At 38.5% G+C, this 17,094-nt stretch overlaps 1 protein-coding gene across 1 annotated transcript in view; it reads left to right on the top strand.

Moving 5' to 3' along the window:
- lpgat1 (lysophosphatidylglycerol acyltransferase 1) overlaps positions 1-17,094 on the top strand; it is a 55,160-nt gene that overhangs the window by 3,632 nt on the left and 34,434 nt on the right. The window contains exon 2 of the mRNA XM_015388003.1: positions 4,110-4,362. Within this exon, the coding sequence (XP_015243489.1) occupies positions 4,125-4,362 (238 nt within the window). The 5' untranslated portion in view covers positions 4,110-4,124. The remainder of the gene's footprint in view (positions 1-4,109; positions 4,363-17,094) is intronic.

The following is a 17,094-nucleotide window of genomic DNA, read 5'->3' as shown; positions in this document are numbered from 1 at the left end:
GACCGGTACGATTAAATATTCTTTGGTTTGATGTTCCTCTGCTGTCTGAGCAGCTCGCTGGGCTGAAATCTTTCCTCATGAAAATGCATGTTTTTCTCTACGTCATCAACAACTTAAACTGCTCTCCACCTACATTTGTAGCTTGATGTGCTCCTCTTCCAGTGACTGCCATTACTAACGGACTCACTAACGTCTGTAGCCTGTGTGTGGTTACCATAGCGATAGTGCGTGTTGACGAGGAAGCAGCAGAATTTCCCAAACCCCCAAGCTACTTCTTTATTGAACGTTTGCGTTAATCTTGGCTCTTCAAATGTAAAACACCTGGCAGGTTTGTGGGAGACCTAGATCATCGCCCTACATTCAGTTTCAGTTTAATTTATTTTAGTTAATATCACAATTTAAGAAAAATATAAATTAAAAAACAAAAAATGCAGAGAACATGGTGTCCTCAATGGGTGTAACAGCCCTGGTTCCAAAATAAAGTTGTACAGCCCTAGACTCTTACTGTATAACACAGTCTGTTTGCTTTTTTTTTTTTTATGGTGTTAGTTTAACTCTACATTTAGGAGAATGTACTCTTTTCAAGAAGTTCAACTTTTTTCCTCATCAGTACACAGATTTTTTTTCCAAAATTAGGGAAATCATCCACCTGTGCTGGTGTTTTGGTAAACATATCATGACCGTTGGGTTGCTTCTGATTTCTGATAAGCAGTTATGTCGCCTTCGGATTGTTGCAGAGATGTCAGCTTTGCTCAGTCTTTCTTTTTGTTGATTTGCAAATGCAAATAAGGAAAGCGCTGCTTTAAATGTTTTTCTGCTTTTTGTAATCTTTTGAAGGAGTTGATACTCTCCTGGAGTGATTTTTGTCGGCCAGCTGCTCCTGGGAAGCTGCACCATTGTTCCATGGTGTTTTTGCCTACTTCAAGCCAACTATGTAATATTTTCCAAGCCTATTGTCAAAAACTGGCAGCAATTGTGACTGGATTTTGTTTTCTAAAAGGTTGTTAAAAAGAATCAGTAATATAATTTTTACTTCTGATATGTGCAAATAGGTAAATTTACAATACCTTCAAATATTTTATGCATTTTAAAACAAGGTATAGCAATTTAACAAAGAACATAGCTATATCTATTTTAAAATAAGATGCAAATTTCCTTGAAAGTCTTTTTAAAAAAGCTGTTGTCATATTGGTAACTGGCAACAATAAAATGTGAAAGGGACATAGATTGCTGTTTTTATTTTAAAAGGCATAACAATTTTAAAAGAAGTATAATCATGAGGACATTTTGAAGCTATTTGTGTCACCAAAGTGAAAAGTTACATAAAATAAATTAAAAGCAAAAATAATAAAAAAAAGGAATAAATTAAACCCCATCTCCCACTTTTTGCCTTTTGGTAGATAGTCAGGTCTCTGAGAACCAGACTCCAGACAGAAGTTTTCAAAGAGGACTTGTATCAGATTCACAAATCAAAAACAGTGCTGCAAGATATGAGGAAAGCATGTCATTCCGATGCTGTTGCCAAATACTGAGATGACTAAACAAGTTATGATTAACTGCTGTTTTCCTGACGCTCCCCTTTGTTCTACCAAATCGTAAACTTTAGCATCATAGCTTTATTACTATATTATTAACTATGGATATATTCGCATTTTTATTCAACATAGAAAAATTGTATTTCAATGCATTACTTGTATGTTTATCTTCATAGTTTTAAGGCTAATACCAGTTAGTTCGACATCAGTCTATCTGATCCTTGATGTGCTGCTTATATTGGGGGCTGATTCTTGGAAGATGATTTTCATTTTTTTACCCTCCCATATAGGGCATATGTGAGATTTTTAGAGCGGAATAATGGCTTTTTGGAAGAACTGAAATGTAATAGCGATAAAGAACGGCTAGTTAAGGTTTTTCAAATCTATTTATTTAGAAGACAATTGTTTTATACCTTGTAATAACAACAAAATAGCAGCTGAACTTCTGTCACAACCAGCTTCCAGTATTCCTCCTAAATGACTAATGTAGGTCAGAACCAGGTTGCCACATGTTAAATATGGAAGTTATGTCCCCCTGAAGGCGGCTGCGCCTCGGAACTTCCCTTCCGGTTCTTGTCCTGGGAGCAAGATATTCACTACTCTTAACTCAAACTGGGTAAAACCATATAAAAAATGACTAAACAGCATTTATTCCAGGTCAGGTCGTTACAGGACAGAGAAATTGCTTAGGGTTGGCAAAGCTGTGGGCTCAAAAAACGTCAGTGAGCGTCCGGCAAAGATTGAGCCCAGAACAAGGTCATCTCCTCCTTCTGATACCTCATGAGTCCATGTTTTGCATCAGGTGGATGCTTAGCTGTCCGTATCAGAAACTGACACGCCATCTATGCCTTGACCTTTATGCATCTTGCCTCTTTACCCCATTATTACACATAGCTCTCCTTTATTAGTCCGGCTCCAAGATGTGCCCATATCCTGTGTATTTTTAAAGACACAAAGGCTGTCCTGATTAGATGACCTCCGTACACACAGTGACATCCACCATGTGAAGGAAGGCCTTCTACTCTCTCTAATCTGGCTAACAAAGTAACAATGCACATGATGTATAAAGAACAAACGTAACACACAACCTCCTGTCTTTTCTTTACGGAATGAACTTTTCCATCAAGTTCAGAAACATCCGATAAGACATTTGACACTTTTAGGATAATTATCATTGAAGATGTGAGTTTATCGCACCCTGGTATGGGCTGCCTGTTGCTCGTCAGAACTGACATTTTTATCTAATTAGGACAATTCCTCGTTTTTTAAAGTTTAAATAATTGTCTCAGTTGGTTGTCTTGTTTTCTCTCTAAATCTCACCTGAGATAATGATGGTTTGTTTGTCTTTTTATTTGTTGATTAATGATTACTTTGATGATTAATATTCCATCATACCTAATAATAGGCCTTGCACCTGCTAAATGGTTGATTTTTACACCAACCTCAGGAAGGTTTTTTTTTACTGTATTGGTTTTACTTTCGTCTGACCTCGGCTAAAGGGCACAGGTTGATGTGTGGAAAGTAAACAGGAAATAATTTTTTACTTTTTCTCTGGTAGGCCTGTCAAACATAACTTGTGGATGATGGCATCTAATAGTTGTTGTTGAGTTATCCCTGCGATTGATTCTCTGAATACAGCTTATTGAGGTTTCTAATTGCGCTTGGATTGCAGAAGGGGCCACTTTTAGGCTCATGGTTGTTTTCCTGAAGTCATTTCCTGACTTTTTAAAGGTAGATTTTTCTCTGTGGCACTTGAACGGCACTGTTCTCTACTTTTTTCCACTCTGTGTCACATTATTTGTACTTTATTGAAACAGGAAGTCACCTGTCAGGGATTTAAAACTCCAAGACACTGATCATCTTAAAGTTCAGTAGGAATTACAAAATAATTTAATTATCTTAACTTAACAAACTTTTTTTTAAAGGTGTGATGATGTATTCTTATTCTAGTTTTAGCTTTTTTCCCCTCAATGTGATATTGTCTATCTCTGTGTAAATGTGCTCAGATTAGAGGCTGGATTTTTCTAAGTTATCAGCATGTGTCAATGCTGCGATGATCTATTTTAAGGATTTTTACTTATCTCTATGGGGGGGGAAGGGTTGGGCTGCATTCCTGTTTAAAAAACCTCCCACAAAATAGCTATGCAATTATTTTTGGGACAGATAAGGTCCAATTATACTGAAGCATTTAACAGAAATAAGCATACATAAACTAAACGAAACAGAAACCCAGTAAAAGAGGGAATTCTGTTTTGAAGTTAATTTTAATAGAATAAATATGGAAATAGTTTCTGTTGAAATAGTAAAACCTTTTTACAACTGCTTTAAAAGTAAAATGATAAAGGATTTTCATGCAGCTTCAAACTAGGACGTATTCTGGAAGAAAAAACAAACGATAAATTTGATCAGAAACTCTGGAAAGCTGTTCAAAATTCCAGTAGGCTTTATTTATTTTAATCCCTGCAGTTGAATGCTTCTATTCACACCTATAAAAGCAGAATGCCATGTTTTTTATCTTATTTTATGTTCAGTCAGAAAAATAAAACCTCTAACCGCTGCTTTGTCTGTCTGCAGACGGTGCGTTTCAGGATGGCACAGCTGTTGGACGGTGCCGGCAAACTGAGCTGGGTTCTCCTCAAGTCCGTGATCCGTTTCGTCTTTATGTTCTTCAATAACTGTGTGGCCATCCCGTCCTACTGCTTGTACCTGCTGCTCCTCCAGCCGCTGAGAATATGGGACAGCTCGGCTTTCTGGCACATCGAAGGGGTCATGTTCAAATGGCTGCTGGCCATGGTGTCTTCGTGGGGCTGGATCGCATCTTATACAGGTGAGGTGCTTCACTGTTACAGACACGGATTTTCATGCTGCTTAAGCTCCATGTTCTGATGTCTGGGTTAGATTCCCTTGAAAATACAAATGCATAGATCTCAGCCATAAATCCATCCATTCATGTTTTTTTCACTCACGATCAGAGAGCTGGTTTTCTTCTGTTGACGGGGGGAATATCTTGAGGAAACCAGCCTTGTGGTGTTTGGTTGCACACAGCTGAGAGCCCAATGCTTACAAATCGCTAAGAGGCAAACACGGAGAGCGACAAAGCTCCATGATAAATAATTTAACAGGTTCAGCTTATGGAAAAGCAGTAGCATGTCTGTGCATTTGTTTTGATATGTGTGCGGGTGTTAAAGTACTTTATAGACTGTTTGGCCATATCATCTGAGGAGTAACTACGATTTAATTTAGATTATTAAGTGTTATCAGTGGGGTTTCCTTTTTTATATTGTTGATGAACTGTTTGTCATTTTACAAATGTTTCTAAATGGTTCAATCTTTTCACTTTTTGTTCTTTTTTTTTTAATTTGGCAAAACAAAAGTGATGCTTCTTATGTTGATGGCATTGAGCTTGAAGCAACCATCAGATTAGTCCAGTCACGTCTTATAACTGATGCATAAGCAGTTCTCCAACCACAACCCTGATTCCAAGTCTTTACCTTCCTACAGATTCCTACTGTCTTTAATTAACCGTCATCTAAATTAGGCTTGTCCCGATCCGATCCACGTATCTGATCGGACGCCGATATTGGCAAAAAATGTGTATCGGCAAAGCATGTAAAATGCCGATCCAGTTTTTAAAAAAAAATCCGGTCCGTATTTTCCAGTTTCGCCGATTGAAACGATCCATTCCACTATTTTGCGCCAGTGTTTCCCTGTTTTGCATTTTTATTAAAACTTACAGTAATATTGCACCTTTAACTGTTTACGGTTTTACTGTTCACTGTGCAATTTCAGATTGCTATTCATAATTTTGTCCAGTTTGTGTTTATCTCTTAATAAACAGGTAAGTTTGTTGTTACCAAGCATTGTGTTTTATTCAATCTCACCTAATTTAGCTGGCTAGATGTTATCAAGAGTACTAAAACCCTTTTCAACATGAGTCTTACAACTAAGGCTAAATAGGCTGGTATCGGCCAGTATCGGTATCGGATCGGAAGTCCAAAAACAATATCGGTATCGGATCGGAAGCGCAAAAACCTGGATCGGGACATCTCTAATCTAAATGCTTCTGATATTGAAAATATGTGGTCAATTTTGATAGCCATATGTGGAAAAAGCTAATTTTTATGACATTTTGAAATGTTATTAACCCAATTTTTTTTTTAATCTTCATTAGACACATCTAGACTTGATTAATGCCACCGCAGTAGAAACAACAAATCTCTTGAATAAAACGCATCTGACAACAAAAAACAAGTGGTCCCCCAATCTAAATTAATTCAACAGAATAAAAACAAAAGTATTGACATCTTTCCTTGTGCGAAAAATATTATAAAACCATAAGACTTGAGAGAGAAATGGAGGCAGAGATGGCAGCTACATGGAGATCCAAGGAGAAATCTCTTAATAATTTTATAAAGGTATAAGAAACAAATTTGATTGAGGGGGGGAGGGTTATCTGATGAGATTACGCTGGTGAATTAGCTCTGGTGGTCAGTAGAAGAAAAATAAGATAAAGCTTTTTGAGTGGTCTAGTCAAAGTCCAGACATAAATCTGAATCTAAAATCCCACAAATATGGCTGAACTATCAACAAATCTTCAAAGATGAGTTGGCTGAGATTATGTTCATGATCATTTAAGACTCTTTTCTTGTTTTTGTAAACTCTTGTTGCCAAATTATGCAATTGATCCTCCATCTTTGCATACTCAGTAAAATACTAAGAAGGATGTGTTTCTTCTGTTTTATTATGCTTTTCCATCATGTACCACTTTGTTAAAGCTGCGAATATTTAAAACAGTTTGCTGGATTCACATGCATGTACCGTTACATCCCTACTACTGAAGGAGGGAAATGTTGCTGAGTTAATGCTACGCCATCTGTCGCGTTGCATCAACACACAGGCATTTTTTTTTTAACTCTGTGGTGGCATCAACAATCAGCTGTGGTGTAATTTCCTGGAGCAGCAACTGAGAGGAAGGATTCAGATCAGCTCATCAGGAAAGGTCAGCTCTGCCCCAGGTTACCTCTCAGGACTCTACGTGTTCAAAGGGGCGTTTTGGCAGATCCTACCTGCTCCTCAGCAGCTGTTAGACTTTAGAAAAATCTCTGCTCCCAACAAACTCAATAAGGGCCAACATCCTTGCTGTTTTTATGGCTGGAAATGTATACACATTTGTACATTTTTCTATTTAACTCTTAAAATACTTCCTTATTTTTCATAACTGTACAGTGTTTTTTTTGTTGTTGTAAATTTGACCATACTGTACCTGTTCTATTCTATTCTATTTGGCTTCATTTGATTTTAGATTTGTATGATCAGAGGCTTTTTTCAGTTTTTACAGTAGTAGTGGCTCGTTTTTATGGACAGTAGGCTGACAGGAAAGGGGGCATGAGAGACATGCGGGAAAGGACCACAGGGCAGATTCGAACCCTAGTCGCCCACGTCGAGAACTAAGGCCTGCATACATTGGTCGTGTGCGCTAACCTTTGCGCACACCACGTTTTTTGTAACTATCAAACAAGGTCATGACGTTTAAAGGGAACAACAGTCCAGTCTCAGAGACTTGCTGTATGACCCGAACTCCTTTTTTAACATTGCATTTATGTTATTTGTTAAGCAGATATGAGCCTTAATACACTTCCTAAGGGAGGTGGTCAAATAAGACTAAATGCACACATAAGATCCCGTGTGCTTATTTATTTTTTTACAAGACAAACACATGGGGTTGAATGTTTGCAGCTCTAACAGATCCCTTGTTTGTGTTGCTTTCAAACTCAAGAAAAGGAAGTCTTGCCAGGCAGGATAGAAAAGCAAATATTAAATTTAGTTGCAGTAAACCGTACTGTTTCTGATATTAAAGAGAAAATCTGTTTACCCTGACCTTATGGACCCAAGCAACGTCTGAACATCACAGATATGATCAACTGTCATTTGCTTAGCTGAGATAATTAAATCACATTTCTTGCTTTAACATATCAGCAGGTTTAGTGAAGTATCAGAGGTGATGTTTCACAACCTAATGTCCGAAACGTTGAAGTTAAATCATGTTATCGTCTTGGCTGTGCTCGCAGAACAGGGGTGCATTGTAAATAGCAGATAACTTAATCAGTGCTAAATAGGCTCTGTCAACTGCCTGCACTATGCTCTGAATGTTTAATGTCAATCATTAAGCGAGGAGGTGAATGCACTCGAAGCCCCTCAGTGTTTATCACTGGATGGTGCTTCAACTTTAACTTGAAACTCAACCTTGCATCCTGTTTTCCTAATTAGATGCTAAGTGGTGGGAGTAGGAGATCTCACTCTTCCTCTACTGTTACATGCTATGGAGGTAGGGAGCGTACAGTAGCTCTGCTCTCTGTGAGTTGGAAGCAGAATTGGAGGCATTCATTCATGAGTAATGCAACTGAGGCCCAATGAGTTTAAAGGTGCTTGTTTTGACTGAAGATGGACCTAAGATTTGCAGCCAGCTGCTGGCCTTAACACCGCATTGACAAACCCTCTACTAGATCTGAACTGTGTTGTTATGATATATAAGGTCATGAGCGGCCATCTAACCCTGTAGTTAAAGTAAGAATGATCAGTCCAGGGTTTTCTAGACAAATACCAAAGCCTACTTTTTTTCTGCAGGTTTGTTTTTAATGTGTGTTGGAAACCCTGTTGGGTATGACTTGTACTCTGTATCAGTTTGACCCCTCTGAATGGAGTTAGATGTTTTCAACCCCGTCGGTCAAAATCGAAGCACTGGAGTCTAACCAGGGGCTCGCAGATGGAAGATTTGAATGTATTTTGCATGAGTGGGTGGTCTGTCAGACCTGTGAATGGAGATCAAAGCCATCAGTGATGATTGCACACTTGTTTTCCAGTTAGTAGCTGCATGTCCCAGTCTTTGATCATACTGGTAATGATGTTTAAATGGGAAACAGTAACATGGATCTTAATCCTTCTGCATATGTGAATTTAATCAGACCCTCTAATGGGTCTGCAGCCCACTCTGGCTCCTCTTTGGCTCTTTATCTCTGCAGCGTTGTTGCTGGAGTTCAGGTTAATTATTCCTTATTTATTTTAACAAGAAAATCAGCAATTCATCTTATGTTGAGTCATAAAACATTTTTCTCTTTTACGGTAGTTATTTGTGTCTCAGAATTGCCTCTTAAAAAATGGGTTTGCATTCAGGTTATATCTTCTGTGGGACAGGATATAAAATGACTGCAAAAAATCTTTATTAGGTTTATTTGACATGTTTTAACAACAAAACCTCGGTGTTTGAAAGGTTTGCTGGTGTGAAAGGATGAGGCAAAAGACATTTTAGTTCTTTTTTAGATTAGCTTCAAATCCAGTTAAAAAGTAAAGTGACTGAAAACTCAGAAGGAAAGCTTGCAGACAGCCAATGCTATTTCTGTGATAAAGTTGATGGCTAGGCTTAAATCCCAGCCCGGACTGTGGTCATTAGATGCAACATAAGGGGTCAAGCTAAAGCGACCACAGTCTGTCATGGTGAAGGTTTTAAAAAGGGCAAAAATTATCTGGAGTTGACATTTTAACCCCTCTTTTGTGTTTTATTTATTTTTATTTTTTTTTAAGCCATTGAGCCATTAGTTGGTATAAAGTCAGCAGCAGCCTCTTTGTGTATTATCTAGAGCGGGGTTTAACCCTGGTCCTCAGGGGCCATTGTCCATGTGTTAGATATGTGTCCACTAAAGCACACCTGATTCGAATGATTTAATTACCTCCTCGGCAGTCATGAAAAGCTGCATTGATCACTTTTTCTTTCAGGTCAGGTTTGTGGAGGCAGGGAAACACCTAAACGTGTAGGACAGTGGGCCCTAAGGACCAGAGTTACCAAACCCAGCTCTACAAAATGTAGACCCTAACCTTAACTTTAAACCTTTTTGCCAACGTTCAGATTCAGCTTGTTACAGAGCATATAGAGGTTGAAACCCCCCAAAAATCTTAAGCCGAGCAAGTTTGCTGTTATGCATGCAGCCTCTCTGCTATCCTGTGTCATCTCCGGGGCAGTTCGCTCCTTCACCTGTTCAGCCAGCTGTTCGCCAGGCGGTGAAATGACACACTGACGCAGAGAGACACAAAAACCGCCAGGGGGGCTGAATGACCGCTGTCTGCTGAAGTTATTAGAAATATTAACATTTTTCTTAGAAGCTTCATACATTTCTATGCTAGATGCTTGTCGTGTGTCATTTCGAAACACAATGATAAACAAAAACCTTTTAAGTCTAATTTCTGTATTCTAAAACTTCCACACTGAAGAGTGTGATGTTTATCGAGTAGCATTTTCATAAGGAGTCTTACCTGCTCAGAAAAAAAGATTGTAGATTTGAGATTGTTTCCAGACAGCTGTGGAGTTCTCCACCTATGCTTATTTTAAATCTGCAAATCTCTGTCTAACTTTGAAATCTTTTCAACTTCTGCTGAATTCAGGACCTCTAATTTGATGGTCAGTATTGTTGAATGAGTGCTAGGTTTACTCGTTTGGATATTTGTGTGACTGTTTTAATACAGTCTGGTTTTTAAGAAAGATGACACTTCAGTCCCTCAGTGTTTGCAGCAATAAGTTGCAGATGTTCTACGTGTCTGATGTGGAGAGCATCAGAATGAATTACTTAAAAACTGGATAAAGAAGGCCAACTCTGCCCTGGAACCCCTAGAAATGATTATGCATAACAGGATACCTTAGAAGCAATTGAAAACCCTTAACAAAGGAGATTCTTCTTGCCCACAGCTAAAACCCATTTTTAACAACTCTTTGAGTCTCACATAATGAGTTAGAGATTGTCTAATTTACCTTTGGGATTGAGGAGGGAGTTTAATTTGAACCAAATAATGAAAATCATTGTTACTGGTTAATATCTGACTGGTATCTCTGTTTAACTTAGTTTCTGTTCCTTTGATTTCTATGGGACTAATGTTGCCTTGTATTAGAAGTTAAGGTACCACCCAACTCCTAACTTGAAGGAGCAGCAGACTGTGAGTGTGTTAACCAGACACTCAGCATGTTAGGCCTAATTAACAGACGGGGTTGGTGGGGAACAAATCTTATCTGATGTTTTGGGCCCAATGATCTGGAGGCCAGCACACTTCGATGAATGTTTCATGTGGATTGGTCATGAAAGCGTAGTGTAGGCTGATTTGTAAGTCATGTCTTCCAGCATAAGTGAAGGAGTAAAGCACTTTAGAATAATGGCCCCTCAGCTCATGCTCAGTTGAGAGGGCGATCGCATGAATGGGAATTAACATCTCTTTGTTGTGAGATCTTGGTAAGGCAGGGGTTCTGATGTTCAAAAAGTGCACGGAGCATTTATGAGGAAGAGGAGAGCATTATGTGGGAAATTTATATTTCACCGTTTTGACTTAATTGATAAAAACAAGCAAAGAGCAAATGGATGGCACCAAATCGTCTAAATGCAAATGAGGAATGGAAAGAAAACTGAGTGCTGCTGAGCAGTCATGTTTGCTTCCTTGACTCCAATTCAAGAGAGGAGATTTAAATGCTGGTGAAAAGTTTTAAATCATCAAGTTCAATTTTATATTAGACAGAGATGACCAAGTAAATACAAGATGCAGTTTGATTCCTTTAAGGATAAAAAGTAATTACTATGTGAAATAGTAATGACCCAGCTAAACATAATAAAATGCCTCTGCCAACCTTAGCAGCAATACCTGCAATCAATTGTCTGCAGTAATGTGTCTTTTGCACCAACCTGAAGCAGTTTGTTTTATTCTACTTATTGGAAGGTTGTCTGAATCAGATTTAACTCCAAGCAACAGCTGCACAATAGCAAATCATCAGCAGCATGGCAGTAACAGTGTTTGCAGTTCCAGAGCTCTGCTTGCATGGAACATTTAGTAGATTGTTATTTTTCAGTCATGTTCAGCATAAAGATATTTTGGAATTATTAAGTTTTTTATTTGCAAGGCTGATGAATATCTGTCTGGGCTGAGATGCTAAAACTCACAGTGGATGGTGGAGGCGGCCCAGAACCCCAGTTTGCTTTAATTTAAGGTCATAAACATGTCGTGGTGCAATCTCCCACAGGATCTCCTGTTGAGTAGCAGAACTCATCGTTCGATTAGTTACAGAAAGTTGTACATAGAGAAGCACCGGATGTCTGCTGCGATATTAATTAGCCGGACGGGATACTGGAGGAATGGCAGTTAAAGGACTGTATTTTATATTACATTTTGAAATGTAGTATGCCTTACATGGAATTTTCTTTTAGCTGCTAATGTACACTTTGTTAATTAATACGAATGACCTCTATATCTGTGTTCATTTCTTTTTTTAATAATGTTTGTGTCGAGTCTGATTCCTTCATCGGATCGCTATCCAGTATTCGCTGAGCCCAGGTATCGATTGGATAAAAAAAATTGATTATAGGATCTTCAATTAAAAGTGAATATGATTGTTGTACTTACTGTTTGTATCTTTTTTTATTTGCATTAATTCTTAAGTATTATTAGCTCCAAATAAATGCTACCATGATGTTATAAACTCAGGGGAGAAGAAACAGATATTTTCATTAAAAGTAACAAATAGTAGTTGAAAAAGTTACAAAAATGGGTGTGAATGAATACTTAAAACAGAGCTTATGGTCATCAGTGCTCAATGATTACATAAGTTTTCTGGTCTTTGCTGTTCTTGACCAAACATGCTGGTGTGTGTTCCTGTTGCCAAAGTTTATCACAGTTTAATGTCACCTTGGCGTGTGTCAGAGCGACCTGGAACAATGTAAACAAACAGAGTATCGCATTTAAAAATTGTGCAAGATGTTTTTGGAAGATGCAGTCCTGACATTGCTAACTTTTAGTTTATCTGTACCGTAATCGAACTGTAGATGTTTTGTGCACACAAAGAGCACAGTGTGAGGACAACACAGAACAATATTTTTCATCTCTGATCAGGCTTTAGCATCAATAAGAGGCATTTGAGGTATATTTTAGCCTTCAGTCGGGATATAATGTCTGGTTTATTAAAAAAAAATGTTTGTTTACTTGAACCCATTACTGGTGTTTTAGTCAGATTTTATTAAAAACTCATTCCGCTGTGAGATTAGCAGTCACAGCAGCGCGCTTGTGTGTGCTACTGTGACTTTGCAGGCTACTGGTGCATTGTGGATTGTGCGTGCAACACAACCGCACCAAAGCTACATTCCCAGGGAAAAACATGATTGTGGTTTTTTTTCTTTTCTTTAGATTTTTTTTTTGTGCTTTGCATGTTTGGATTGATTTGGTTTTTACTTTTCCCCCTTTAACAATCCAAACCGACTGATTGCTGATTGATCAGCAGAGCTGATGCGGTAGAAAAAAAAAGTTCTCACTTCAGGAGGAATTGCTTTAAGCTTGGAGTAGGAAAAAAGTTACATATTGTTTTTTGATCAGTTTGGTGATGCAAAATCTCTCCTTTTTTATTTTAGACATGCTATCTAAGACCTTCATAATATGCTGAGCTGCTTTCTCCCCTCTGCAGGAACCCCAACCTGCTATGACTCAGTTTCTTTCTAACTGTACTAACTGGTGCTGCTGGAACTCTGCTGTGTTCAATGAACAATAGAAGCTTTTCTGATTGCTGGTGGCATTTACAAATGTAGAAATCATTTAGCTGAGTCAGTGAGCAGTTATTGACTATTGTCGATGGAAACTGCATGAGGGCTTCTCTTTATGTGAAAGACAAGGAGATTCCAAGACGAGCTGCCAATTGTCCCTTTACAAGAGGAGATGGGTGTAGAGGTCAGTGGCATAGCGTTTAGCTGACCGCTGATGGCGGATTAGACGCCAGGCCTGCAGCGTTGCTGTCATCCTGTCGTGATAACGGTGTCATTTCTCAAAGACAATTTCTCTAATGTATTCCCTCTGACAGATGACCCATCTTTGTGATATCATTTATGCTTCACTCCTGCGGCTGTGGCGTGTAGGAAGGCACGCTGCGAATGAAATGACGTTGACAGTCATGTAATGGGTATTTTTTCTTTTTCACCATACATGTTCCTGGGACTATTTGTTTGACAGGGTGTGAAACAATAGGCTGAAATTTCTCATGCCTAAAATCAAGCTTTTAGCAAGGAATATTTCATTAATTTAATTTAGCCAATTCCAGCATCTGCTGATTGTGAAATTTTCAACATTTGAGCGAAGTTTCCGGAGGAAAATTAGGGTATACCAAAGCTGTGCATCCCAAAAACAGGGGGTACAATTTCTAATGTTTTCAATAAAGGGTTTACAATGTAGAGCCGTACGCATTGCTAGCTAAACACCTACCCAGAACGTCTCTCCAAATCAAAAGAAATGTTTCACATTTGATTGGAAAACAGTCAAAGTGACAAAAACACCCATAAATTAAAAAAAAAAATATTCCAGAATTAACATTTCCACTAAAACCTGCATCTCCCTGGAGGCTCCACAGACAGAAACATGGATCCTGCTCTGCAAAAGAATCTCTCACATATTGAACATTTGCATTATACAGCTCTGCAACCGGTCAGACCTGCTGTAATTCTTCGGATATCACCTGTACCAGCTGCAGCTCGACTGTACCATCTCACCTCCTCAATCTTATTATGCAAAGCTGTCCAAGTGTGTTTAATTTGCAATAGCAGCCTCTGAAGTTTCCCAGCGGAGTTGGTGTCGTTACCACCTCAACTCACCTCGATGTCGCCTCCTTTGTTGCAGCTCCCATATGTATCCTATCAATACTCCGGGTGGGAGGTCTCAGCTGTTTGCTCTGTATAGACATCTGACTGAGTAGATTAGGGGAACAGAACAAAGTGAATGTGGTCCTGTTAGCATGGATCGACTTAGGGCATTGTGAGGATGAATGTATGTATGAAATAAAGCCTGCATCTCAAAAAGAGAACAAAGAAAAGTTCTTTTGGCTTTGAATGTTCTGAAAACGCTAATAAACAAGTACCTAATAACATGACAGATTTCTTTTTAATTGATACAGTAGAAAGGAACACTTGCTCTCAGGTCAGAAAATGTGAAGATGATCTTGAAAGCTAATAGATGCTAAAGCAAGTCTCCAATAAAAACAGACATTCCTTTATTCCACAGTGTGGAAATTCAGAGGAAAAAATCCTGCATATGTGAGACCTTCAGCAGGTCATTTCTAGTGTGGATGTGAATTTGCATGTTTATTCATGAAGAAAGACTCCGCTTGACTTTACGTATCAAAATAGGTGGTACAGGATTAACAAAAAGTGTTGTTAGCCAAAGAAATCCAAGACTTGTACTTTCATAATTATGTTGTTTGGATACATACGTCTGAAACGGAATTATTTGCGCAGCTAAACAAAGGACCAGTGTGAAATAACCAGGCCCAGGCAATTCATTGCATTTGCAATACAATTGCACTTTCATATTTCACTGGCAAAACTTCTCCCTCTCCCTCCAGCCCCTTAGGTGGCAGTAATACCCTTTAAGAGGATTTGCTACCACAGAGGAGGGACGAGTGAGTTGCAGCTAGTACACAGATCCATGCTTGATAGTAGAAGTAAGAACTTAGTCATGCAAAGGTTGCAGAAAAGTCCTGCAACAATGGACTCTGGACAAGCAAGCTGTCAAGGTCATTAAAACACAGACACCCTGGAGCAAAACATCTGCGCGCCTCTGCTTAGTGCAAAGGAAAATTGTAATTAAGGCGCCATGTTGGTTTAAAACAAGCTCGCTTTTTTGGCAAAATCGTTCAGCCCTAGAAATAACCTATCCTTCCTAAATAAATAAATAATATGAAGCATGTTCTCTTTACTCTCTCTTATAGCATTGTTTATGGGGTATAAACAATGCATAAGAATGCTAGCAGTCAAACACTTTGAAAAACCACAACCTCTATGCTGGGATGCATCACCAACCACATCACCACCCTAAATAGCTTGTTTTGATTTTATGAAGAATCTGTAAATAAATGCATATTTATAACATTTCTTATTGAATATAAAGAATCCTATTTTGGCAGCTAAATTAGATAGCTACAAGTTTGTACTCCTCCTGACCAGTAGGTGGGGCTTTAATGCTCGCTCTCGTTCCAACCTTTAATTGTGCTATTTACCATGTCTGCCACCATTATTGGCAAACATTCAACTTGCCTTACAAGAGAGGAAAAACGGCAACCTCTTCATGGTTTCTGAGTCCTTTTGCTTCCTTAAATCATCACCTAGTACGTGTTAAATCAGAGATGTGAAACCAAGCCGAAGCCATTTCCAGTGAGGTGATCTATTCCCATTGATGCAGAATCCATCTGTGAGAGATTACATTACTGAATCGTTGGACGATGATATAATTTTTATTTTTTTTTAAACTACAAATTAATAATTAAGTGATATGTGGAGTTTCTTCCAAATTTCCATCTGATTCAGGTTATTGAATTGTAATAGCATCTTCTTTTTCGGATGCCTTGCTTTGAACTCACCATATCTGCCATTCTTCGGTATATGAATGTGAACATTGCAAAAATGTCCCTTTTATCACAATTTTGATAATATTTTGATCATTTTACTAAAACTCACAAATTCAATCAAGTTCCTTATTTATTTACAAATGCTTCAAATATTTCAAATCATAACATCAGTCAGTAGTTTCATTTTCCAGCGACGCTGTTATTTAATCTTATTTTGAAGCAATTACCGTTTGGTATTGTCCGCTCAATAGCTGCTGGCAGGCTTGTAAATGAAAGTAATAGATGTTTGTTAGGTAAAAGGGATGACTCCCTCGTTCTACCGAGAATTTCCCAGCTGATTATTGGAAACCCAGCCATACAAATCTGTGTCGGAGCAGCTTGTGCAAACAGGCAGTGAATTTCCTCTGTCATTTTGTTTGAACCTTTTGGAAAACAGAGCCTAGTGATCATAAAATGTGCATACAAATCGTAAATTAGCCAGCTGGACATGAGTGCAGGGGCTGTCCGACATACAGGAGGAACTTATGGGAACTTGCCATTTTGTTGAGTTTTACATTCTATTACTTTTATCATGTATCTCCAGGACTGCATTTTAGTCAGCCTTTTCTGGATCATCTTTCTCATACTCTTTATTTTTTTTTTGTAATTCTTTCCATTTCTGGCAGTTGAATGACGTTGGTTGTAAATAAAAAAGAAATGAGTCATATCTGCATAACCTTTTGTCAGCTCCTGATCCAAATTGCTTTGTGAGAAGGTAAGGCCTCCATGTACCTGTGTGCTGCCTGCTTTAATAGATCTGCCTGTTCTTGGCCTGGAGAGCTGCAGTTTGCAGCTATATTTTAGCTCCCTGCTATTTATATTTCTTTGACAGTGAACAAAGCTGCAGTTCTGCTCTCTGATGTAGATTGATGCCCTTATGTTGATTCACCTGGGAGGGGAGCATTTTTCGTTTTCTTGCAAATAAGCGTCACGTCATGCCGTCAAAGATTCACAACCAATGCCCAGGTCTCCCAGTAGATACTTAGGGCTTTCCTGCACAGACAAAAATGTTCATCCTATGAATATTTCGAGCTTGATGGCTGAATGTTTCATCACAAACGAAGTAATATTTCTACACATTTACCAGCAGCAAACCGGAATGTGAAAGTCATCCTGTGC

The sequence above is a fragment of the Cyprinodon variegatus genome, unplaced genomic scaffold (assembly GCF_000732505.1).
Source record: "Cyprinodon variegatus isolate N-32 unplaced genomic scaffold, C_variegatus-1.0 Scaffold410, whole genome shotgun sequence".
Lineage (NCBI taxonomy): Eukaryota > Metazoa > Chordata > Actinopteri > Cyprinodontiformes > Cyprinodontidae > Cyprinodon > Cyprinodon variegatus.
This window is presented reverse-complemented; position numbering and strand designations above follow the sequence as displayed.